Raw genomic sequence first — 25,739 nt, 5'->3', positions numbered from 1 at the left:
CCCACGGCTTTTATTTTCGTTTTTCTTTCCCTCTTCTAGGGCAAGGTGGTGGATGTGAAGTGGATTCACTCAACCCTCAATAAACCACTACACAGCGAGCCACAGGTGGCAGATATGGATCATGAATTAGTCAGTGTGAATCAATCTGAGCTGCCCCCTCCCTATTGTTTCATTTTGGTCTGGCAACAAAGTGAAACAAAGTGAGCGGTCCAGAGGGCCGCAGGTGTCTCAGACCGTCACCACGGAGGAATACAATCAAACCGCACCGTGGTCAATGACTTTCACTGTTGCTTTTAGATCATTTCCTCTCTTCTCCAACCGTGATTTGTCACCACAGCTAGTTTTCGCCGCTAAAAAGCCTTTCGCCGACAATAAATTTGTGGCTTTACAGGAGAGATAAGGATCGACGGTGATTCCGCCGCGGCCTTGGAGGGGAAAATTTACATCAGTCCATAAAAAGCTAAGTGCATGTAGGGATACTTGGGCAGAAGTGGGGAGAGGCACATTAAACCGAACCCGTCTCACGCAACATCAGAACCTGCCAAGACTTAAGACTGGTAGGTGGCATCCTACCAGTAAACTCCATCCAAAGTTTTAGGTTTTGATTCTTAAGCAGTCTACATGGATATCCTCTTGCACCCAAGGGTGAACTCTCACTGTAAAAGCAAAGGGTGGCCTCAATGGCTGAAAGGAACTACAACTGTAGAAAAACAGATGACCCTATTGTCCCCGTCACACCCACTTTGTGACATAATAAGCAGTTTACATGAACACGTTTGGAGCATGATGGGGGGGCTGAGATCATCCGACATGTCTGTGGGAACACATCTGGCAATAAAAAAAACAAAAAACGCTGCTGTAAAAAGATCTAACATTGCGCAATCAAACATTACTGAGACAGATTTCCTCTGAAAGTCCCATCTGGAATCAGGAAGTACACAATCACTCATTAACAAACTATTCTGCATCATGCTACAAAACGGGAAGAAAAGACATGTCAAGTCTGATGCCAAAAGAAGAAAAAACAGTGTCCTATATGTAAAACATGTAATGAAGATAAGCATCAAGGAGTGACATCTTGATTTATTAACTAAACATAATTACTGCATCCAAACACTTTGGTCAGCTTCTGAGGCTTCCTAATTTCCCAAAGGAATTGTCCTCTTTTTCAGCCTGATGGGCATTGATTTAAGAAATAAAAAAAGAGGGGGGAGGAAAAAAAGTGAAAGTGGAGGAGGGCGTGGGTAATTTTAAAGAAATCTGCCAACCTCCTTACAATCGACTGTCATCCCTGCTGGGACTCGGGGATGGACTATCTGAGGCTTTGACATGATGACTACGCCTGAATGCTAATGAGGATCAAACAGACATTATTTCAACACAGAATAATGTTGAAAACACTTAAAAGGCAAACAGTTTATCCGCACGGACAGGCTGTTGGAGATTTAGGTGAGGGCTAAAGATAAACTCCACTTAACGGTGTATACATCAAACACTGACACCGTGCATTAACTGCCAGGGCTTCAACTACAGTTCGGCTGTTTGATATCAAAAGGCTGCATGCGCGCACAAGTTTTGGCCTCTAGCAAAATAATGAATGACTCCGAGCTACGGCGCCGTACGAAATCCGAGACAATATTTGCTTACGTTGAGAAATAACGGCGCAAAAGCGTGCAGTATGTCTAATATGTCTAACAAACAAGCACCTCTTTAAATCATATTTCGACCTCAGTCAGCAGGATTTCCAGGTTGGAGGACGATCAACATCAACATATCAACATTTTTCTTATCCCTCCTCCTCCTCCTCCTGGGGCGGTGCATCCCCCCCTCCTTCCTCTTCCCAGTTAGGTTACAGTGAGGAAACTTGGGGGGATGAAGTATTGCACAAAAGCCTTGTTTAGTGGCAGCTCAGCTAACGCTAGCAGAGAGGGGAACAGATGCTGATCATTAAGGGGCTCTGGTACAATAACAGCCGCAGTGCTCCTTGAGTCTGGGGAGAGCACTCTTTTGATTTTCCTGCCTGATGAGCCGTTGTGTATATGTTGGAGGGGTTGTGGAGGGGTGGTGGGCTGGCAAGATGTTATACGGAGCAGACGTCTCTGTGTGTGTATGTGTGTCTTGTCTGTATATGAAAGTAAGCCTGATTTCAGCCCCCCCCCTCCCCTTTACTTTAGAGGAGCACTGCCACCAAGGCGGTGGGTGGTAACAGATGTTGATGTTTGAGCTCTGTAGGTGTGTGGCGCGTTGTGACACCTAAGTCTGTTTTCAGTCCAGCGCATGACGAGAGGTATTGATGCGATGGGTGTCACCGGGGCCGTGAGCCGACGCCGTACGCTGTAAGGGCTCCGGCGCCGCGGCCGCAGCCTCTATCCATCACAACCTCACCTTCAGTTGGAGAGAGGCCAGGTCAGAGAGAGAGAGAGGGCCAGGCAGGGAAAAGGAGACAAAGCTGTAGAAACAGAGAGAGAAGGGCAGGGAGTATATCTACACCCAGGTTGATGGATTTACTGGAGCAAGATTTCTTTGTTCTGGGGGAGGTGGATGATGGCTGACACGTCGCTAGGCACAATGTCGCTGCTGAAAAGTCGCCTTTCACTGGGGGCTCTGCCCAGGCGGGATGGCAAATGATGGGATCTGCAAAGCCTCTGCACCCAACCTCACACGAGCAGCCTCCATGATGGGATTCTAGTTGCTCTGAAATTCACTCACTGTGTTGCGAGGTTGCGGCAGAGTCATACAGCATCCACGTTGCCTAGCTATCAACCGATTTGTCTTGCAATCGTTCACCCTGACATTTCTCTCTTGTTTCTTAAACACACATAGTATTTCTCATTCCTGAGGAGCCTTGCTTCGAGATCCGCTCACACTCGGCACTAAATGAAGTTTCTGGGCGAAGGAGGAGCAGACGCCGCGGCGGATGAGCGCCGGTCGTTCCGGGGGCCGAGCCATCTTGAACCTCACATCACATCATATGTGTTTAATAACCGTGACATTCCTGCATTTAAGGCCAAAATGAACCAGGTCTCTGGAGAAAAAAAAGGCGCAAGAGTGGTGAAGAGAAGTGAGCGTCAATCCTTTATTCCTCAAAGAAACGCTCTCAGCGTGAGGCCATGAAGCCAATCCAATTAAAATGCATAAATCTCCCTATATGCCTCCAGAGCTGGGGCTTTGACTCATGAAATACGGTCAGGCGGGGCAGACAGTTGCACTAAGGGGTAGTGGCCCACTGCAGGGAGTCATGTGACAAGTTCACCTACGGTATGACCAAGGATTTATGATCTGCATAGGGACGAGGAACAGCTGCGAAGAGGGCGTATGAATCATGGGTTCTGGCAAATTCGTCACATTTCAAAAAGGCAAGGGGCGAGAGACTGGAGCTCGCAGGGAGGGAGCTGACATTCAGCACATGCACCTAATGTCACATTGTGTTCCGAGCTACCATAACTATGATATAATGCTCAAGGATGCATTTCGGTTGCTATGGCAGTTAACATGGTCTCCATCTTCTCCTTCTGTGCGTTAAACATATAAATGGGTTTATTTTTAAACCAGCAACTCTCCTGTTGTGTGTGCAGCACTGTACCAGTGCATCCATGTAACTTCATAAAACATACAACCAACCTTGACTGTCCTTCCTCATAATAGTTACTGTCTGATGGTGCCAGCGTGGAGACGTTCTGCATGGACAGTGATGGATGTTGCCAAAATATCACCCTCTCCATCATCTGGTTGGGATGTGCCATTGATTTATACTTACTGGTCTGTCGGGAATAGTGCCACTTACCAGTAGCTCAATGCCTCCCTGGGGCCTATCTTAGCACACACATCTACTACGTAAATAATGGCCTGTAGGTGGAACCAGAGCAGGTCTATAATTCTTTGGCTGGGGCTTGTGCTTTAGCCCATATTTAAAAGATTTTTTTTCTTCTTCCTAATGCCCACTAGCTATCCTCACAAATGGAAGACTTAAATTCAAAGGAAAGGGTTCAATAAGGAGTCTTGGGAGCTTGAATGGGCATGAGCCATGAGGGAGTCTTAAAAATATGTCTAAAAGCGGACCCTGATGAGATAGCGGTCCGTGATGTGTTTGCTGCGACACTCATTGAGCTTGGCCATCCACTGAAGCTAGCCCAAGTGACCCAGAAAGGTTTAAGCAACAAAGAGACTAATCTACGCACTGAAAACAAGTAAACACCACCACTATTATCAGCTGATACGTGGGGTCAAAGGATCTCATTTGGAGCAATTTGCTTGGTGTGCGTAAGTTCAACACCACCGCTGACAGGGCTAACCCCCCCCCTGCCTTTCAGTACCGAGTGGAGTGGAGTGAGTTTATTTCCAATGCATTTAAGCATCTTTGATCGCAGTAAAAATGTCTCAAGGCTCAGTAGCAGGACATCTCGAGGTTAAAATCATCAGAGTTCTTAGCAAAGTCACATCAAAGTACGCCCACTCTACCATCGAACCCTCCGAAAAACCCTGCTTGCATTCATTCTGAAAAGATACAAAAGAGACTTATAATCTCTCACACGCAGCTGCCGTCTGTGAGTACGGTTCTAATTTGTTTATGCGGCCGACGGCGCCGCTCCGCTCGGATTGCAGGGATCAGTCGGAGGCATCAGCTCTCTGGCTAGATTGCTCAAAATTAGCAAACAAAAGGGGGCTGGAGTGGTGACACAGGCAGCAGTGACAGCACTTGATGCCCTTGTGATTGTCTAAAGTGGCGGTAACCTGATCCCAACACTGCATGTGACCGATATCATGTTGAGTGGGTGTACTCCTGAGAAGAAGGAGGTTTGGGTTGGATATTATTTTTGAGTAATGAGTTCTTGTGAGTTTTATTTCATTAATTTGCTAATTTGGTTTAGACCATTACATCAGAAACCACCAAGGCTCTAAACATCTTTGGGTCCTCGCTTGCAAATTTTCAACAATGTTCCAACATCTACAATATGTGAATTGGAAATTATTCGGAGGAACTAATTGACTTCAAACATAATTAATCCCGGAGAGGCACAGTCTGGAGTTCCCCCACTGCTGAGTGTGTCTAATAATCTCACATTCTGTACAGTACATTTGAGTTGAAGGGCTTTTTTTCTTTTTCTTTTAATGAATATGAAGTTGTGGGCAAAGGTCTTACCTTGCCCACACTTACAATCAGTGTCAGGTTGGCTCTGATTACAAGGTTTATTGTTTAAAAGTGCACATATATTAATTTTTATAACCAATGTTTGGTCTCTTAGGATGAAAGTTTAACAAGCAGTGGAGGACCTTGGGAGTGCCTTAGTTCATGGTGGGTAACTGAAGTAAGGCCTGGAGCAGACATCATCAGGTATGATTGTACAAAATTAATGTATAATTATTCCTTTTTTCAAATGCCAATGCATCGGATCAGACCGAGACAATCAGTGCCTGCAAATTAACCCTTTCACACAGCACCGGCCTCTTTTGCTACGAGTCGCTTCACACAAGTCCCCTCGTTTGCATTTTCCTTGAGTGCAAACTGTTAAAATTTGAGCATCCAAAAATCATGCAGCAACTTAAAATCACCATCAAGTGCAAAAAAATGACAGTGTTCCTTCTCTGACACACACACGAGGGGGAACACTTTAGCCACTCGGAGGGAAGTGTGTGGCACTTTGAATGCAATCCCAACTTTGGTGCTAAAAATGTAACACTGCAAGCGCGATACAGGTGTCAGCTTATTAAGAGAAGCATAAAGATGTCTGCATATAACACTATCATTATTCTGAGCAAGCATGCACATGATCCACTGGCCAAAAAGAGAAAAAAGAGAAAAAAGAAAAGAAAAAAGGAAACATCAGCAAGATGAAAGATGATGGTTCTAGTGTAGCGAGCCTCTGTCCTCCAAAAGAAAATTGTAATTGCTCTTTTTTTCTTTCTGAGATGCCACTGAGAAATAAACAAGGTTAGAATATAATCTGTTGCTCTGAGGGTAATGAGTAATAACAATGCAGAGATGAGCCGTGGTATGTTCGGTTGCCATGGTTACAAAAACAGATAGTCTCTTCAATTTATAAAATTTCTTTCTCTGCCTCTCTCTTGTGCATGCACGCACACACACACACACACGCACACACACTCCCACTTGCCCTCCATTCACTGTGTTCTCAGATACCACACGGTGACAGTTTGTCAAATAGAAAGCCTCCAAATCTACCATTCAGTGGCACCTTCCAACAAGCTGCCTTTTATTACATCCAAGTGGAAAAGATAAAGAATAAGAGAAGGTGAAAAAAAAAACACTATCAGTCAGAACTGGGGTGTAACCACTGACCACTTTCCTCCAGTGAATGCTTTGCCACAAGCAAGCCAGGCTTTCCAAAATGTTAGGGATTGGCTTGACTGAAAGCGTTCCTTTTACTGCTTCTTTTTTTTTTTTCCTCCTCTTTCATTGCGTGAAGGCTCCCATTCTTTGCGGTTCCCTCTCTATTCCAGACTCGGCTTCAGCCCTGCAGAGAGCTTAGTGGGTCCAAAAGTCATGCTGCTGAGTGACAAACAGTGGCTCTCTTTAGCTGGGAGTAAACCTCCCCGTAGCAGTCCTCCCCCCCATGGAATCATTTGTATACAGGAAAAAAACAAAAAAAACCCACATACATACTAAATTTTTAGATTTTATGCACAATCATCTGCTTGAATGTTTTTGCAATTGGGTTTCTGCGCCATATCTGTGTGAAAGATAGAGCTGGACTGGGAATAAGAGGGAGGTGAAAGAAGGTCTAGTGGTTTCATGGACAGAGGCCAACTGGGATAGTGTGAGTGTGTGTGTGTGTGTGTGTGTGTGTGTGTGTGTGTGTGTGTGTGTGTGTGTGTGTGTGTGTGTGTGTGTTTTGTTTTTGTTCTCCCACTGACTCAGAAGAAAGGCTCTGGAGAGACAGATGCCACACCAGAAACCCAGAACTACTCTGCTATGTCAGCAGCAAGCTCCTCAAACTTCCTGTGACAGAAATAATTAAGCCGTCAGTCAGCATCAGAGCGACAACACAGCCTCTTCCCTGACCGATAATTCTCCCACCTTCTCCATCTTCAACTCACTCCATCTTTCCATTTCTGTCCTCTCTACCTCCTTTCCATTTCCATCTTTTCAGCTTCCTGAGAGCTACCCAGAATAATCCCTACATATCAGCTATTTTTTCCTACTAAAGCTGGGGTTTTTTGGTACATTTTCCATTGGCACCTTCCTGTTAATTGCCCATCCACTCGACATTGTACTTACTGTGCTCTACTTATTCCACTTTGTTTCTGTGGCTACCCTGAAGGCAAAAAAAATGGTACACTGAGAAAACCCTGCAATATGGGGATACAATGTAAATGTTTTGTCTCATTTTCGTATTTACATGAATAAATAAATGAATACATAAAGAAGCATTGAGGTTTACACTAACTAACGTCTTAATATTAAGATATGGGGTTCAATATTTTGAGTCTGACACTAAGTTACATAAATCCTCTAATAAGTACATTAATGTTTTGCTCTTAGCAATTGTAAGTAAGCATGCTGTGCACCAACTACAGAGCTTGTGCTAACAGCCAATTAGCTTGACTTAAAGTAAGACTGGACTTGACAGGTAGCCTGGCTAATCCTAAACAACAGTTATACATTTTCCAATAATAACCATCTACAGTAACTGGTGGACAAAAAATAGACAAAATAAGACTCAAAAGAAAAGTATATGAACAAACTTGTTCATTTTACAAACTTATAATAATAATTATTGCATCTAACCTCTTTTAGAAACAACTCTTTGTTGCCATATAGCACCAGTAGCTAGCATCTACTTTGTTCTGCTTTGATTGTAATTTGTGCATGGACAAGCGGAAAAAAATCTGTGTTTGTATGATACTATGCCTAAGATTAAGATTGTTTACTTTGAATAGAATAAGACTACCTGTTTCCTTATGCTTCCAGTTTTAAGGCTAAGCTAATTCTCATTATGAGCTAATGACCACAGATGCGAGGTTGCTATCTAACTTTTGCCAGTGAAGCAAACAATTTTCCAAAATGTCTTACTATTCCTTTAATATTGACATACAGAAAACTAAAAGTAATGTATTCGCATTCAAATGACATATTTGCTACAAAGCTAAACTGTTCCTTGCTAACAGAAAAGGCTACAAGGTCGGCTACAAGATAAGATGTGATGAGGTGTTCCACAACAAGTCCACAACACAAGCGATGTGGAACACAAACAGTGAAAGCCGTATCTTTGCTAGGCTAACAAATGCCTGTTCTGAGACCATATTCAGAATTTGAAGCTCAAAGCAGATTTGAAGGTCAAAGCAAATAATCATTCCCATTACCCATGTACAAAATGTGATGTTAATAACTGTTGTATGCTGCTTATTAACACAAAGCACACCAAACACTGAGGCATATAGCATATATACTGTATGTTTGGGCTGCTTCCTCCATTCAGGTTTAAAATGGCTGCAATCAATACACACTTACACTGACAAGGTCAATGTTTAAACTATATGAATAGAGTGTGTAATGGCCTTTTTAAATGTTAGCCTACAAGTGCTGTGAAGGTCAGAAAACAGTTATCAGTCAATTTTATCCTCTGAACTAAAAAGCAAGGGAAATATAAAACATATTGACAAACAGCAGTGAAAGGATGCATTCGGCCTCACAATGCTGCACACTGCCAGGACCTTACTTTTCTTGTCAACCAATCATCTTGGAACGGACTGTAAACCATGATGGATCAATGCATTTTCATTTCTCCCGAGCGCATTTTGTAAATGGCACAGTTTTAAGGATAAATGGCTCCTCGGAGGAGCAAGAGCCGGCCTACCTTGACATCCACATGAGCCATCAGGACAGCAAAATTGGTTAGATGGGTGCAGGAGCACGTGGTGTGCGTCCTGTTGGTGCCGAGCAAACGGCAGTCCTGCGTCGACCAGTAACCGGTCATTGTTCTCTTTGAGTAACTCCAGAATGAGCAGTTTGGGTTGAAGTTCTCCTCAGATTGCTGTTAAGACATAGAAGAATCAGACATAAAAGAGAATTAATAGATAAAAACATACACAAGTGTCCATTTGCTAGGTTAAACACAGGGATCTGGAGTTAATAACACATTAGCTTTGTCCATTCCCATTGTTTGCCAAGTACACAGTCTCAAAACAGGCTATTTTTTCCCCACTGCAATCCATATCCATTCAGAAGTGAATAGCAGGTGGTTTTCCTGTCATACAGCTTCAAGCGGCCCCATGCCTGTTTTTCGTTGTTTTTTTGACCTTTCTCTTTAACTTTCACTGTGTGACAATGGACTGCCCCACTGTTTAATGGGCACCACCGCTGCCTGCGCCGGGCTACGGCCCTAACGACGAGCAACGCCTCCCCGCTATCTCGCTTGCCATTTTATAAAAGACATCCGACGCGACTGAGGTTGGGTAACACACAGGCACAGCAAAACATAACTGCTGATAAATAGATACATCAACAGCCTTTTCCTCTTGAGTCCAATTTCTTTTGTAGCTTCGGAAACAAAGAAGAAAAAGCACCTTTCCTTGGTGACTCACAGCTTCCAAGGTTAAACGCATCCGTTTTCTTACTATAAACACCGTGTGGAGCTGGGGTTTTTCATAGTTTCACACTTGCTCTAGGGTAATTAGTCTAATAAGGTTCATCCTCTGTGAATGTAAATTTGCCGCTGATTGAGTTTACCCTTCACACACCCAAACCCTGTGTAAAATATTCCACAGCAAGAAGATAGGATGACCCTCTGTCCCATTAATGGCTGTAATTGGTGCCATTAAGTGGTGAGGCAAAGAAGCGAAACAATAACTAGAGGACACATCATCATCCCAGGGGACCAGTGATCCAAAACCTCATGGTTGAGAGGGGGGCTTAACTGTGGAGCCGGAAAAACAGGAACCCCTGCTTGGAAAGAGTCAAGATAACCAAGGTTCATTTTCAAGTTGACCCACATAATTAAAACCTTTAATTTGGTGTGGAGACCACCTACAGTATATAGAACATTTTACACGTAGTATTTACTCTTTACTTTAATATTATTTCAGCTAAAATTATTGTTTTTCTTTCACTTCTGGCTAATGAGGCAATTATGATTATCACTATTATTTATCATTCTTTGATTCTTCAAGGCAAATATACATTTTCTAAGCATTATAACAAAACAGTGTGAGGGAATTTGTGGGAGTGTACAACAAAATAAAAAGAATTCATCTCCACAGAAAAGTCTGAGAAAAACGCAGTTGCCTGTAGCCACAGCTGAGCCCGGGAAGCAGAGACCAGTTAATCAGAGCGTTCACTTAACAACACCTCTGATTGGTTCAGTGCTTTACCAGAGAGTAGGGAGCTCTTGATCAAATGCACCAGAGCAAGTGCTCTATGCACAAAACATCAATATTGCATCCAATCAAGTTTAATTAATTGCAGAAGCCAAATTTCTCATTATGATTATTATATGATTAATTGTACAGCCTTCGGTGTACACAAAATGTACTCTATATGTAAATGTCTGTATGTTTATGACACTTTAATGTGGTGAAATGACAACTGTGTTAGCAAGTCCCTGTGTGTGCTCCAGTGTGGGAAGTGGAAGAAGCCACAGTGCAGAAAACACACTTATTCAAAAGGGCACTGTTTTATTGAAATGAATTGAGCTGAGTTAGAAAAGGGTATAAAAGCGCTACTGCCCCAACATTTGACCAACAGTAAAATTACTGAATCTACAGTCCGAATTACAAATTACACTTAAGGCAGGTGAGTCACGGCAATAACTACGCTGACGTTGCCCCCTGACATTTTCCAGCCATTAAATTTTGACATCTATAAGCCAGGTGTCCTTTTACTCTCTCTATATATATCCCTCTGTGTTTTTCTGCTGTTGTTGGTTCCTTCCAGGTCCCTCCTACACATGAGACGCGCTGCAATTCTCTTATGGTTGTTCAACATCCCTGATAATCGCCGGAGGCGCTGTTCGTAGACAAAACAGGGATATTTCGAGGGTAGCAGAGTGTGGAGAAGATAATGGAGTCAAGAGGGAGAAGTCGCGACTCCCACAATGACTAAGCAGCCTCCAGTGAGGCTCAAAGAGGCTGATATTTGTTCAAGAGATCAGGCTGGTATTTGTTCAAAGTAATAAACGACAACATGCATCCCCGGCATCACCTTGTGAGCAATTTTGCTTTCCACAATTTAATTTTTCACACCTTTCTTTGAATAAAACTTCCTCATTTAACTTAATTTTCCTGGTTTGAGAAGGGATTTGTACATTTTTCGTCGCACTTCAGGGACAGAGAAAATTGTAATGGAAGGGTTCTGTCGAGAAAGTGTCTGTGCAAGTGTGTTTTTGTGTGGAAGGACAAAAAGCACATTAAACACAGAAGCGGTAACATCAAAGTGAAAACAAAACACATTTCCACTCACAGATACATACACAGACAGAGGAGATTACCTGGAGGTGTCTGATGGTAAATATGACTGGGTCAGAGAGGTAGACTTTGTTAGCGTCCTTGTTGATGGCGGCCGTGATAACTGGTGAGTTGACAATGAGGGAGTAATTGGTAGCCATGGCTTCGCTGCCCAGCTTCATGCTGGCATTCTCTGTTGAAAGGTAGACCCCGATGTGTTTGTACAGGACGAACGCTATCCGGATCTCCCCTGCAATATGACGATCGAACAAAGAGTCGGTCAGTGCTTCACAAGAGACAACAAATACATTAGATACATCCACTGCAGCTAAACTCCTCATTCAGCCTCTGCTTTTTGTGAATTCGGAGCCTGGCTGCAGGATTGTCTTCCATTCTAGCCACGAGAACATTAGTGAGGTCGGCCACTGATGCGTGAGAAGAGGCCTGACTCGCAGTCTGATGTCTGACTCATCCCAAAAGTGTTGGGTGGGTCAAGAGATCCTCTCAAATACTTTTAAGGGGCTTTCAGACAGCTCCCACCACCGCTGCCAACATTCTGTCCTGCTGCCTTCCAGGGTCTGAAGATACAGGAGATCATTTTTTTTCCCCTTTTTTCTCCCTCTCAAAGTTGTAGAGCAAAAAAAAAACTTTTAGACTGAAAACGAGCTAACGCCTCATTGAAGGGAGACGGTTTTGGTGCAACATCAGCTTCAAAGCTTGATTATCCGGCCCGAGACAATAAACAATGACCTATTTCAGGCTCAACCCACTTTACTTAGTTGCTTTCTGATATTATAGTGGGTAGATGGCAGCAGTGTGGTGTATGCTGCAGGTCATTAGCTGGTCACACAGCTGGAGAAATGTGTCCTTCCCAAGTACAGACATGTCATGTGGATGGAGGAAATGCTCTACCTCAAGCTGGAATAGCTCTCTTGTCTCAAATATTATAATAACTGATATTGTCACATTAAGATTTTGTGTCACCAACTACACAAACCACACAAGTTAATTGTTGTGGTTAAGTATTGTATGTCCACATCATCCACATTTTTGTGCACAATGATCCATTTTTTCCCCGCTTCCATCTGCAGTCTATCAAGAAGCAAGAAGTCCAGCTTTATGCTATTTATGTGGCTTATAAATTGGACTGCTGAACGTCAGCAACACCAGAAAAAAAAAACCCACTGGAAAATAATAACGAAAGAAACTGGAAACAATCTCTCAGTCGTGGCCTTGTTAACACAAGACTCAGAAACTGTATATAGTAAAACTGTCAAACAAAGAAACCAATGTCAAGGCTGGCAACGTTCCACAGGAGGAGGGAAGAAACGGAGAAATCTTTCCTACATCAACAAACAGTTATTTCAATTTAGTATTCAAAAAATGTGGTTACCACTCTATTCTGCTGGCACAGACAAAGGCAGGCATTTTTCTTGTTAATAATTTCCTCTCCTCTCTTTCTCTCTCCTGCACGCCTCTCTCGCCTCCTGCCGTCTCGTTTTTGAGCACCGATATGAAAGAAAGTTCCCTCCTGCCGTTACTGAGATCACTCACTCAGATGAAAAGAAAACAATTTGGGTGCTATAGCGCTGGATGACGGCGAAATATCCGCCGCTCGGCTATAATGATCCGCCTGGGCTCGGCTGGACATGGACTTAGTCATCCAGCGGCGAGGCACCGGGCCCAGCTTGAGTCGATTCCTGATTTGCATGAGCTGATAATAAAATCTAAAAATGGGGCTGCATTGCTCCTGAATATAGCTATGTATTGTGTCTAACTGCCTCATTTACAGTTTAGAGGAAGCCCTTGAACGTAACTAATTCTACAGCCGGGGCCCTGTTTGAAGACTGCAGAACCGTCCCAGTGCTTTATCTGCAGCCCAACAAAGCTATTTGAAAGTTATTCACAAGGTAGTGTAATGGAATTCCAACAAAAACCAGTGTCACATCCAGAAGTGGAAAAGAAAAAGAAAAAATAAATAACAAAAAGAATTTTTGATTCATTACAGAGGATCTTGTAAGGATTTCTGTTATTGTCAAGTAACATTTCTGTTTTATCACCAACCTGAGTGAAGCTGTGTAAAAGCCATCTTCTTCTTCTAACTAACAATAAGGGATCAGATGAAGCTAATTCCACAACTCACCGTTTCGTCCGTGCTGCTTTAGTGTGTTAGCGGAGAGGTGGATGGAGTTGCCTTGTCCTCCGGTCTGGGGGAACTTCAGATCAGGCAAATGCCCATCTGTGCTCATCCTCGCTACCTCCAGCTCTGCAAAACACACACACACACACACACACACACACACACACACATACAGACACACACCAAACCACAGCAAGAAAACCATTTAGTATTCACTTTTTTTTTTTCATCATACACAAACTTACACTAGAAGAAACTGTCAAGGAACTGCAGAGGCAGAACAGCTGAATGTTGAACATTTTAGGAAATACACTCATTTGTATTCTGGCAGAGAATAAGAAGAGAAGATAAAAATAAATAAGTCGTTCTCGTCGATATGAGAGTCTTTTCTGAAATCTACAATACATACGACTTGGGGATAAATGGATGTGTCACATGAGCTAAAAGTCCATTATTCATACTGATTAAATTGAATGGAATTAAATGTGCTCAACTGACCGTACGCCACAGTTTTAAGTTCTCTGCTGATGTGGAGTTATAAACACTTGGAAGTTCCCCGCTGCCTCTACCTTTTATCCCTACGCTCACATGAACGGCTTTGACGCTTGCGGTTGAAATGTGCCGGCGCTGACACTTGAAACGGAGCGCTCTCGCAGCCGGCACAAAATGTCAGAATCAAAGTGTAAAACCAAATGAACAATAAAACTACTAATCACGGATGCTTTGCTCCTGACCTCTCTGTGAGCTACTTGAGACAGCAGCGAACTTCAAACACACCTCCAGCCACTTCACTGATTCACAAAGCCGTCCTCCTGCAGCAGCTGATTTTTATTAATCAGCCGATCTCCGACGAGCAGTAAATGCAACGCATCCTTTCTTGATTCACGAGCGCTTTGAAGGACGGCCTCCCCCTCCACTCTCTGCATGCCGGGGCCGGGGGGAGGTTAGTGTCTCACTATAGGGCTTCTTAATCAAGTGATTATCGAGCATTTAGGTGTCAGTGTTTCTTTTTAAACCGTAAAAGAAGAAAAACAAAGGTAGTCTTTATCCTTTGAATTAAAAAAAAAAGATGCCTTCATTTCAAGGAATCTTTCTCCACATGAAGAGCAGAGAGATACTAGGAGGAGATAAAGAGCAGCGAGGGAAGACGAGCTCGCTTCTGCAGCAGCTCAACAGCTGTTGTGTCTGAAGCGGAGGCTCCTAATTTATGGTTCAAAGACTCTGGCGTCATCCAGCAGAGGAAAATGAGCTGCTGATAGGAGCCTGGCTGAAATTTAAAAAAAAACTCATTCCATCAAAGTTAGTACAGTATGATACAACTCAGTTTAATAAAGCAGCTGAGTGTGCTCTAATCTCAAGTGCCGCGACCTGTGTGAAGTCTAGGCATTCCTAAATGTCACATTAACTCCCAACGCGCTGAGATGAATCTGCTGATTCATTACAGTACCTGGGAGAAATGAAGAGGAGGAAGTTGCAGAAAATGTCACACTCCAAAGGAAAAGAGGTGAGCTGTAGTTTACGCAGCCGGTGACACTTTTGAACCATAATTGTACAGCTTCTGCATATAGATCAGAGACGGTGTGAAAAACCGGCGGCACGCCGACACGCAGCCTGGTTGTGGGCGCGCCGCGAGGCCTGCCCGTCTTCATTTCCTGTACAGAAGTTGCGACAGAAGTGGAGCACAGTTTTTTTAGTTCGAGGCAGACAACTGAAGCTCAACTGGCACCAGCTGCTTCATCTATCTTTCAAAGTCAGCGGCTCCATTCATCAGCCTTTTGGAGCCACCGGCTGACAGGTAAATGTCCAATCTCGCTGCTACAGGTGTACAGCACCGCTATTTTAACTTCTAACACAAAACCCACAGCAACCCTCACCCCCACGCATATGTGCCTTTTTTTTCATTTGAAATATTATTTCATATCTATTCATGTTTATCAAGGTTGGATTTGTTAGTAATAAAAACCCAGGGACAGTTGAGTCGTCCAAATCGACATTTTCACGTCACTGACACTGTGTTGGCTTGTGCTATGCTAATGGCGCCCAATGTGTCGACACTTCAGCCGCCTGGCAGACGAGTCATTGCAGCGGAGAATCTCAACTTGAGATACAACTTTGTCAAGCATGAGGTGTAGAAACATCATTAAGCCTGATAAGACATTCAGCTGACGTGTCGCCGGACTATGACACCTCTGACTTTGATAAAGGTTAGCGCCCGGAAAAAGCTACAAAGGAGGCCACATTAAATCCTTCCTTTGTATCTGCATGCACGCCGTGGCTTCCCACACTTTCTCATAAGGGACAGAAGAAGAAGAAAAAAACGTTTGTATTAACATTCTCCAGTCACTTGCAAAGGCCAGGGGGTTTGGGTGATACATTCCTATTCAACTTAGCTAAGACAATACCCCAGATAGCTCACCATTCCCTGGATTCCAGGCCTGCCTTTAGAATAAAGGAAGCATTTTTCTTCTCCCTCTCTCTTTCTCTTTCCCCTGTGTGGTTGTGCAAAAGAGCTTACGACGGGCTTTGGGGAATTTCTTTGATGCCATAGTAGTTGTTGGACCCGAAGGCTATACCTTCAAAGCCGGTTTAAATAACATGCTAATCGGCAGAAATCTGTTCATAAGATTATCGTGCAGAGAGTGAAGCATCCTCGCGTGCAGACAAAGCCCGCGACGAGCACATGCACTGTGACGTGTAAACACAAACACAGACACAATGGGTGAGGAAATATCCCTTTTCTCTGAAAGCAAAGAAAATAGATCTCATTATCAGTTTAAGCCTAAAATTGGAACAAGGCGTTCCCACTGTTGAAGATTCACTTTGTAAACCGGCTCACTCCGACACTTGAGGGCACATCACCTGGTACAATGTGTGGGAGCTACAACAACACACCTGCAACACATTGCACTCTTCACTTTACTAGTAATTCAATGTGAGAGATCAATAATGAGCTGCTGTGGTGATTATCAATGTTTAAATGGGCCTCCTTGTTCTCATTTAACTACCCTGCATGGCATGAGGGATTGCAGGAGCCAACTGGCTGAAAAAAAAGAAGCAGAGCAAACAGAGAGAGAAGGCCTAGTAAACATGTCACCAGCACATAATTAACCAGGCAACCACTGTGCGCTATAAAGTTGTGCAGGCATCGTCTCATTCCCCCTTCTCCAAACGAGCCCAGAATCTCCTTAATACCCAGATGAATTGTGTGCCAGATACAATAAAATCCATTTTATTAATTCTCCTTACGCTTCCTTTTAAGTCAGTAGACCTATATTTTTAGGTTACCATGGCAGCAGGAACTTGAAAAAAAAAAAAAAAAAAACATGTTCAGGGAAGATGGTGATACATCATAACATGATTTTTTTTCTTAATTCCCTTTGCCCCAGTAGCGACTGTGTGCAAAAAAAAAAAAAAAAAAAACTATTTTGTGCTTTGTAAATGATTCTTGATGCAGATTTAATAAATTGTACTCAACAACTGATGTATCCGGTTTTCAAAAGCCCCACTAGGGAAAACAGTAATGACAGAAGTTCCATTATCTGTGCTCACTTGGTATTTATACACTGAATAATGAGCACTGATCCCTGATCTGCACGACTACTGCTTAATTCCAGCTAATAATTGACACGAATATAAACACAATCATTTGAGATAATTGTCAATTTACAGTTAACTGCCATCAGCCATAGGCAGCCCAGGCCAAACCATTCATCCAGTGACCTTCACAGCGGCTCCGCGGCCTCCAGTGCTCTGCTGTCAATACGACGGCACCCTGGATCAATAGCGGTGTGGTGAACTTGGTGACTTCTGTACAATGGAACGCCTCGCGCACCGAAAGAGACACCGATGGGAAATATTACAGATATGAGCTCTTTAAATTCAGCTCCTCGTTCGCTAAATATCAAAACTGATTATGTTGAGTCATTCGGCTCGGTTAATAATCTGCTTCCCACAGGCTTGAGGAGAAATTAAGTCAATTCTGCACGAGCTGGTTTACTCATGCAAACAGTGACAGCCAAGTAAGTACCACAAGTGCTCCATTTACGCTGTTGTCATCCCTGACAACAAATAAAATAGAAATGCAGATACATTTAACACTTTTTCCGCGTGCCAAACAAATCAAGCCATTTGTTTGCCTACGATTACAGTGAGCCCGGATACACATATCAAGCACATTACACTGGAATTAGACTGGAACTGACTGACGACAGAAGCACAGCAATGACAGACTGTCGAGTGTATAGAGTACAGTATACATAGGTTTTTATCTGTTTTCAGCACGTGTTATCCTACAGTACCATTCCTAAACTGTATGTGTGTCGACGCTGAAAATAATCTAGTGCTTGTCAAGATGTCAAAGCTTAGATCTGGAATATATGAATTTAATTAACTTGTTTTAAAAGTTATTTACTAGTTTCAGTCTCTTAATGTGTTTTTTTATGCCTCCTTTAGCAGGGAGATTTTAAAATTCAGTAATTTACTATCAAAACAAGCAATTTGTTCTATATTATTTCACTCAAAAAAACGGTTTCAACCTCAGGTGACCCTACCTTCTTAGAAAACCTATGCTGTTGATTACATAAGCATACAGATACAGTAAAGACTTCAACCACAGCTTGTGATAGGTCCATTTCAGTCTCCTGATGTAAGATGTATGTGTCAGTGCATCTCACTTAGAACTGTGTTTTCTAATATAAAGTCATTTGAATTTGAGCACTTACCAGAGTCGACTGGAACAAACTTACTTTAAGATTTCTTGTCAAGAAAATGATCATGCAGCATGGACAGATAGTTTCAAGTAATACATAGAAAAAAAAAATACATAGGAATGGTCCGAGTACTGTAAGTTTCATCCCTTTATACAGATCTAACATTTGGGAAAAAGGCCGTACTGCATTCACATCTGGACTCGGCATCAGCAGAAAACAGAACCAATAAAGGTCTGAAGTACTCACGGATGTTGTCGGTGTTCTCTTGCACTATGTCGGTCTTCAGCAGGTTGTCAGCGAGGACGAAGGCCCCCTGCTCCACCGTGTCCAGCAGCATGGTGGCGGCCCTCAGCTGCTCGGCCGTGCTCAGCTCCCTCCACGCCGCCTGGGCCTGCGGCTGCAGCAGGTTGTTGACCGTCTCCACCATGGCCTGCAGGGAGTCCACATCATTGATTTAGTGAAAAAAAAAAGAAGCTAAGCTGAACCAGGGACTGCTTTTGTTTGCATGGCGATTTGGTAAACGGTTTGAGTGAAGGAGGATGAAAGAGAGTTGAGGACTGGAGAGGAAAAAAAAAACATCACACAATCATGTGGGATTGTGCAAGGAAGAAGCATGAAGAGTTTTTCCTCTTCTTTTTTTATTTGAAGGGAATATTCTATTATCTGCTTTCTACTGAGCAATTTCATGACCCTTTTTCCCCCAATTCATTTCCAAGTCATGCCTTTGGACATGGATCATCAACTTGGAGCAGCGACGGCCTGAATGTGAAATGACACTGGATCTGTTGTTAGCTTGCTTTTGTTGCCGTTTCCTTTTTTATCTACAGGAAGAATTAATCATGTAAATGAATCAGAGCCAATGCTTACAAGACTACAGGCCACTTCTAACATGACCTGAGGCTGGAGTCTTTAATTGCTGTGATAAATGTTCTTCCATGCAGACAATCCCAATACACAGAGGCACTACACACACACAAAAAAAAAACACAACACTTAGACATACCAATGGATTTACAAAGTATCTGCTGGTAGTAGCTATCAGCAGCCAGTAAGCCCGATCTTTGCTGCATATTAATGATATTCAACAACTATTACGTCTTCCTTAATCTCCCCCCACAACAATGCGAAAGCGAGTAAGCAGGGAAGAAACAAGAACATTCTCAAGACAAGATGAAAAATTAAGAGCCATTAAAGATTTAAAAATGCCAATGGCAAGATTTATGAATGGAATACTAATTGGTCAAGCAAAGCGATTCATTCCCAGTACCAGCGCTCCGAGGAGCAAAATGAGCCTGACTGCCCTCAGATAAAAGCTCATTCTAAGCCAGTACAGTACAGTAGGTGGTCAAATGCATAATTATGAGAATTTCCTTCCCTGCTAATAATAGTAACTCTGAGCTCTGCGGGGAAAATCACACATCTGATAAAAAAAAAAAATATATATATATATATATAAAGAAAAAAATGGTTCACATTTTAATACTTTGCACTTCTTCAAAAGCCACTTTACACACTTGTGACATCCCGAAGATGGAGGCTATGATGTATGTAAAAACAGGGGGTGCCGTGCCACAGAACTTCTCTCTGAACTTCACTTAGATCCCCCTTTTGATCAACGGATTATGAAAGGGAGTAAGAGTTTTAGTGTGACTCCAAAACAGCATGAGGATAAAGCCAAAGGCAACAAGAGAGATCTCGTGCTCCAGTGTAGCAAATGAATTCCTGATCAAAAAAAGAGAGGAGAGAGAGAGAGAGAGAGAGAGAGAGAGAGAGAGAGAGAGAGAGAGAGAGAGAGAGAGAGAGAGAGGGTAAAATCTGACTTTACAGTCACAGAGAGTGAGTGTAATGGACCCCCACAATTACCTTCTACTGTTAAGCTGTATGTTTGTTTGGAATCAATGTGATAGCAAGAGGAGACGGACGACTGATTGTATTCAATTCACTGGCGCTGGCTGAGAATTTCAAATAGCACCAGCTGGCTTTCCCTCATTCAAAACATACCCTGCACACATTAAGCCACCCACAACCAAGCACAACCCCCCACCCCTAACACACACACACACACACAAACACACTGTGAGAGCCTGATGCAAGAGTGAAAACACACCTCGGCACCTGCCTGTATACAGAGACCTACACAACCTTGCAGCTCACAGACACACACGCACACATACCACGCTGGAAAAAAAACAAAACCCTGCATTGCACACACACGCTCAAAATCTCTCTCACACACACACACACACACACACACACACACACACACACACACACACACACACACACACACACACACACACACACACACACACACACACACACACACACACACACACACACACACACACACACACACACACACACACACACACACACACACACGTGCACAAGCAATCTACCAACTTTGATGTAATTATTCATTATCTGCAGCCAATCTCCATTCACACCTTCTGACATTCTGCTAGAGGCAGAGGTTGATTCACTCTCAATTAAGGAGCTCCTTTTCTTCAGGCACACTGACATTTTTTTTTCTCTTTGTTCACAACTGCAAGATTTCTTTTTTTTCCCTCCTCCCCAGTACTTCTTAAAAAAAAACTGAAATAATGATTCTTTGGGGGCAGGAACTGATGGACTTGAAGGGAGGAAAGAGGCAGTCTCACTTTTTCACATGTAGAAGACATGCACAGAAAGACCAGGTCTGTGAGGTTGGACGTATCAAAAATTCATATTACTGTAGGTTGAAGATCTGATTCTTATTAGCCCTTCAGGCATATATATATATATATATATATATATATATATATATATATATATATATATATATAATCAACCTAAGGATAGCAATCAAGCTCACTCTGTGATGCAATAGATAACCAAGTCACTGTGGTGCTAATTATCCATTGCTACTATTAATATGCGTATTAACACCATGTCATAAATTATGGCTTAATGACTGTTGAGTATTGTCTCCATGTTGGAAGGGAGGTGAGTCACACTATGTTTCACTGACAAGACAATTACCCTGTGCACTGTTAGTACATGCAAGCACCACACATACGATGGGATATTAAAAAAAAACTCTCTTTTTAATGTTTCTCATCATCAAAAGAAAAAAAAGAAAGAAAGAAAGTTTATTCGTCCCAAATGTTTCTGAAGGCTAAAGAGAAGCTCGTATGAAAAGGAAAATTCTGAGGGGACAATTACACTTCTCCATCACAACACTGTACATGGAACTGAATCTGTGCTCTACAAAATAGTTTGGCAACTGTTATCAACAATTTAGACAGGTAAAATAGCTTTAGTTAAAGGTCATACTGAATGAAAAATGCCCTTTCTGTGGTTCTGCCTCGTGTCCCTGAGTGTTTTGTTCAGCTATCTGTATGACAAACAGTGCTGAAGCTATCATTGAGGACAAGGGTGTCATGTCCTTCATATTTTTTTTTGACCCCTCTGGGGTTTTTAATATTTTTTATAAATCTGGTGAGTTTTTTTTGGCGGTGATGCCAAATACATCTAAAAAAAATACACTTTTTTGTGTTTTCATATGAAAGCCTCTTGTTTTTTTCCCCCTCCTATTAGGTGTTCAAATATTTCTCTGACATATTTTGCACCCAGAGGCGAATAAAAAAGTTTATCCAATGAAATGTCATTGTAGATTTCGAATTGGTCGAGGTAAGAGGTATCTGTGTAAACTATTTTATTTGAGGGACAACATCCTCACATTTAGTGAAAAGAAGCACTGGCTGTCATTCAGGATAGCAGATAAACTCACCCTTCCTTTTCTCTTCTGAGGCCATGAAGAAGGTGCACAGCAAACCTGCAGCCTGTAGCCTACTTCTAAACTCCAAACACCCCAATGTGTTGAATCCCAAGCTTTCAATGGAAAAAGACCTCAAAGCTATTCTTATGGTTTCTTAAGGGTAAATGGATGGATTCAGTTGGCTCCAAATGGAAAACTATGAAAAACACCAAAACCTCTCAATGTTAGCACAACCCCTAATCAGACTTCAAACTGTTGCTCACACAGCCACTCCAAATCCAGTCTTTGGCATATCCGGATTGTAGTTTGGTTTTTGACCACATGAGATCCGACTTTTCCAAAACGGATGCAAACCGCATATGGAGGTGGTTTCAAATGCGATTCTGATCTGATTTGTAGAGATCTGATTCGATGCGAACGGTGTCATTGCTCAAATAGGATTTGAAAGCGTCTTTTGTGACACTCTCATTCCGGAGAGACGGAAGACATCGCTGATCTGCCTGCACCAAATGGCCCGTTCTACCATCATTCCAACGGGGATTGCAACAACTCGTATTGGCTGCTCCCGATATTCCTTCCGGTTCAACCCCGGAGTTGGTACATTCCCTATCTGGTTGATGTTATTTGTAGATTACAGACGTGCGGAAACCACGAAAATGAAACAGTGTAATAATTCCTGTGACAGTGACCACAGCTGGCCATGGTAACCCAGGTCAGCCACCTCGGAATCAGAATCGGGCCACTTGATCCATGTAGGTCTAGAGTAAAGACAGCCGTTGGAACAGAAGTAAAAAAAAAACAAACAAACGGTAGCCCTAAATAAACAAACGTAGACAGAGAGAGCTCCAAGGAAAAAGAAGTTGACTGTAGGCTGAGTATCAACGTTGCGTGTCACAACTGTGTGTAGTTTGTGATTACTGTACGATATGGTCAGATCTGATGTGAAAAAAGATGTTGTAAGTCTGTCCGCCACGTTGTGTGTGCTGAAAGTAAACGCTAAGTTATCAGTCCCAGACCGGAGAGAGTCAACAATATTTTGTTGTCAAGGTAACGTGAAAGGGGGTAAGTGCTGTTCCATTCCTGTTTACAGCATCTGGACCCTCACAGACTCTCACACTCAGTCTCTTACAGCTGACCTCAGTTCAGTCAGTCAGGGTCCAGGCCTGAGTCTGAGTCTGTCCACGCAGCTGGAAACAGCAGTTCCACCTCCAGTAGCTGCCTTGTTAAGCTCCTAATTATACAGCATCTTGTTTGTTTCATCCATACAAAAATGGGCACAGTGACTTCTTCCTGGAGGCAACCAAAATGTCATACGCTAACTTTAAGCTGAGTTGGTAATGCTAATAGGAAATTAAAAGGTCCAAGGTGGTGGGGAAACTGACTTTTAAAAAAAGTAAAATGGTGTATTTCTCCACCTGCTTTCTTTTCCCACGATGCTACTTCATGTGTTGTGTTTGTGCCATCCTCTGTGTAATCTGCTCCCATAAGGGGGGGGGGGGGTGCAGGCTAATTACAGTCTGACAACGTCGAACGCCTTGTTCGACAAAAAAAAACAGGAGATCGGTGTGAGAGCGGCATCGTTTCCCAGCCTCGGTGGGGGGAAAAGTGTACAGGACTGGACTGAAGTGAGGGTGGGTGGGTGGTGGGGTGCACCCAGGCTACACACCACCACCACCATCATCATCATCATCATCATCATGCTCGTATAGAGCTGTGATGGTGTTTTGCTGCTACAGTATTTTCCTCCTATTAGCACACTGCCACTCCATCTGTCAGTCTGCTGCTGCTGCAAACTACTTTATTTTCCTAAATGCTAAAATGAAGGGGGAAAAAACAACAACTTATTGTCAACTGGACTCGCCGCTGGAATGTTCCATTTGAAACGGGGACGAGGACTGGGCGTGAAGAGCTGCTGCATGGGGCCATGTGTACACCGTGCAGGAGGAAGGAAAGGGAGAGGTGGACGTCAGTGTGTCGGCTTGGCGCGTGTCCAGGCCAACCCCCGTGGTGTGTGTGCTTCTATCTGTGTGCTGATTGATGAAATGAACTCTGGGTCTGGGAAATTGATTCTGGCTGAGGTTGATCTCCCTCTCTCTCTTCCCTCCCTCCCCCCTCCTCTCCTCTCCTCTCCAGACCTCCTCCCTTCCCGTTCAGCGGTTGGTTCCTCTGGCTTTTCTCTCACCAGCGTCGAGAGCTGATCTCAAAATAAGGGGGAGAAAGAAAAAGAAAGAAAGAAAGAAAGAAAACAACACAAACAAGGTGGGATATCTTGTTCTGGCTGTCCTCCTCTATTTGGCGGGATGTCTCTGGGTACAGGTGAAGCCGTTGCACCATTTCTCTCTTTCTTTTGTCTGTTTCATTTAACCTGCGAACCAAATCATCTGTCTCTTCTCAGAATCTCTGCGCCCTTCTTCTTTAAAATTTCATGGAAGCTCCTCTCTCCAGTAAGCAGGTGGTTGTGTCTGTGTATATATCTATACGTGAGTTACTCAGGGATTACCTTTGTGCTTCCTGTCTTATTTCTTAGGCTTCATCTTACTACTGAACGATTCCCCCAGCAGGAGCCTGCCTCAGCTGGAGAGATCGACAGACCTTCATCTGAAAACAGACTAATATTAAAGAAATACCTTTATTTCTTACTTTCAGAAGTGTGTTTCATAGTATTTGAGCACGAGGCCTTCCTGTTTTCTGAGCTCCTGCTGTTTTAATTTGCTGCTGGTGCTGTTCGATCAAATTTAAAACTCATGTTTAACGTGTTGTCTTTTTAAAGTCAGCAACATTTATTTTCCGCATTGGTGTACTTTTTATTTTTTTATTTTTTAATAATCACAGCCAGTTGTTTTCATTTACAAACTTTGTCATTCACTGTTACCTGAGCAGGTTTTTCACATTAAAAGCCTTCCACATGGAATCATTTTTTCCAGGCTTGTAATTTGAAACATGATGTCCAGGAAGTGTTGACATTCACTGATGGTGAATCAAAAGTACGGTCGTGAACAGAGCCATCATAAGAAGATTTAGGTAATCTGCCTTACAAAAAACAAGCTAGGTCTATTTCACTGTCAATGTCACACAATCATGTTCCTTTACAGAAGAAGCCAAATTATTTACAAAGTCTCAACCCCATTAAGGAAATTTGGGGCAAGTTGGAAGATAAACTGGACAGATCTATTATACGTTCAAAGGGAAAACCTTTGGCTTGAGTAGCAGAAGGCATGGGGCAACATTAGTGCTGAAGTTTTCAGAAAATATATTGAGACTATCTATAGAGATACTATGCCAGAGAAATATGCTGCTCCAATTGCTGCAACAGGTGGACATACCAAATATTAAAGTTAAAAGTGAATAAAAACAGTAGGACTCACTTGATCTGATTGCACTCAGAGCAACCATCTGCATATTTCATGAACATTAAAAAATGAAATTATGTTTGGTGGCAAAAACAAAAAACAAAAAGCTCAGGTACTTTAAGATCAGTCAGCTGCCAGCATTGTACATAAACTGGTCAGTAAAGCATGGCAGTGTTGCACAGATGGATTTTGTGTTGTGGAAATGAACATTACAGCTACCGTAAAATTCGGAATAGAAGTCGCACTGGTATATAAGCCACAGCCTATTTTTGAGGGCCTCAAACTGGGAAAACAAGGTTTTCTATTGCTATTTGGTAATAAAAACATTATACATGTTCCACATGTTTCTGTGCTGCGGTGTAGCTCTTTCTTGTTATTTT

The 25,739-nt window shown here is 42.8% G+C and overlaps 1 protein-coding gene across 1 annotated transcript in view; it reads right to left on the bottom strand.

Moving 5' to 3' along the window:
- Positions 1 to 25,739, bottom strand: part of LOC311002080 (adhesion G protein-coupled receptor L3) — a 224,850-nt gene that overhangs the window by 31,256 nt on the left and 167,855 nt on the right. The window contains exons 12-15 of the mRNA XM_083993299.1: positions 18,496 to 18,679; positions 13,544 to 13,666; positions 11,445 to 11,650; positions 8,817 to 8,993 (exon numbers count right to left, since the gene is read on the bottom strand). Coding sequence (XP_083849425.1) covers positions 8,817 to 8,993; positions 11,445 to 11,650; positions 13,544 to 13,666; positions 18,496 to 18,679 — 690 coding nt within the window. The remainder of the gene's footprint in view (positions 1 to 8,816; positions 8,994 to 11,444; positions 11,651 to 13,543; positions 13,667 to 18,495; positions 18,680 to 25,739) is intronic.

This window comes from Trachurus trachurus, assembly GCF_905171665.1.
Source record: "Trachurus trachurus genome assembly, chromosome: 18".
NCBI lineage: Eukaryota > Metazoa > Chordata > Actinopteri > Carangiformes > Carangidae > Trachurus > Trachurus trachurus.
The sequence above is the reverse complement of the archived record's forward strand: the minus strand, read 5'-3'. Positions and strand labels throughout refer to the sequence as shown.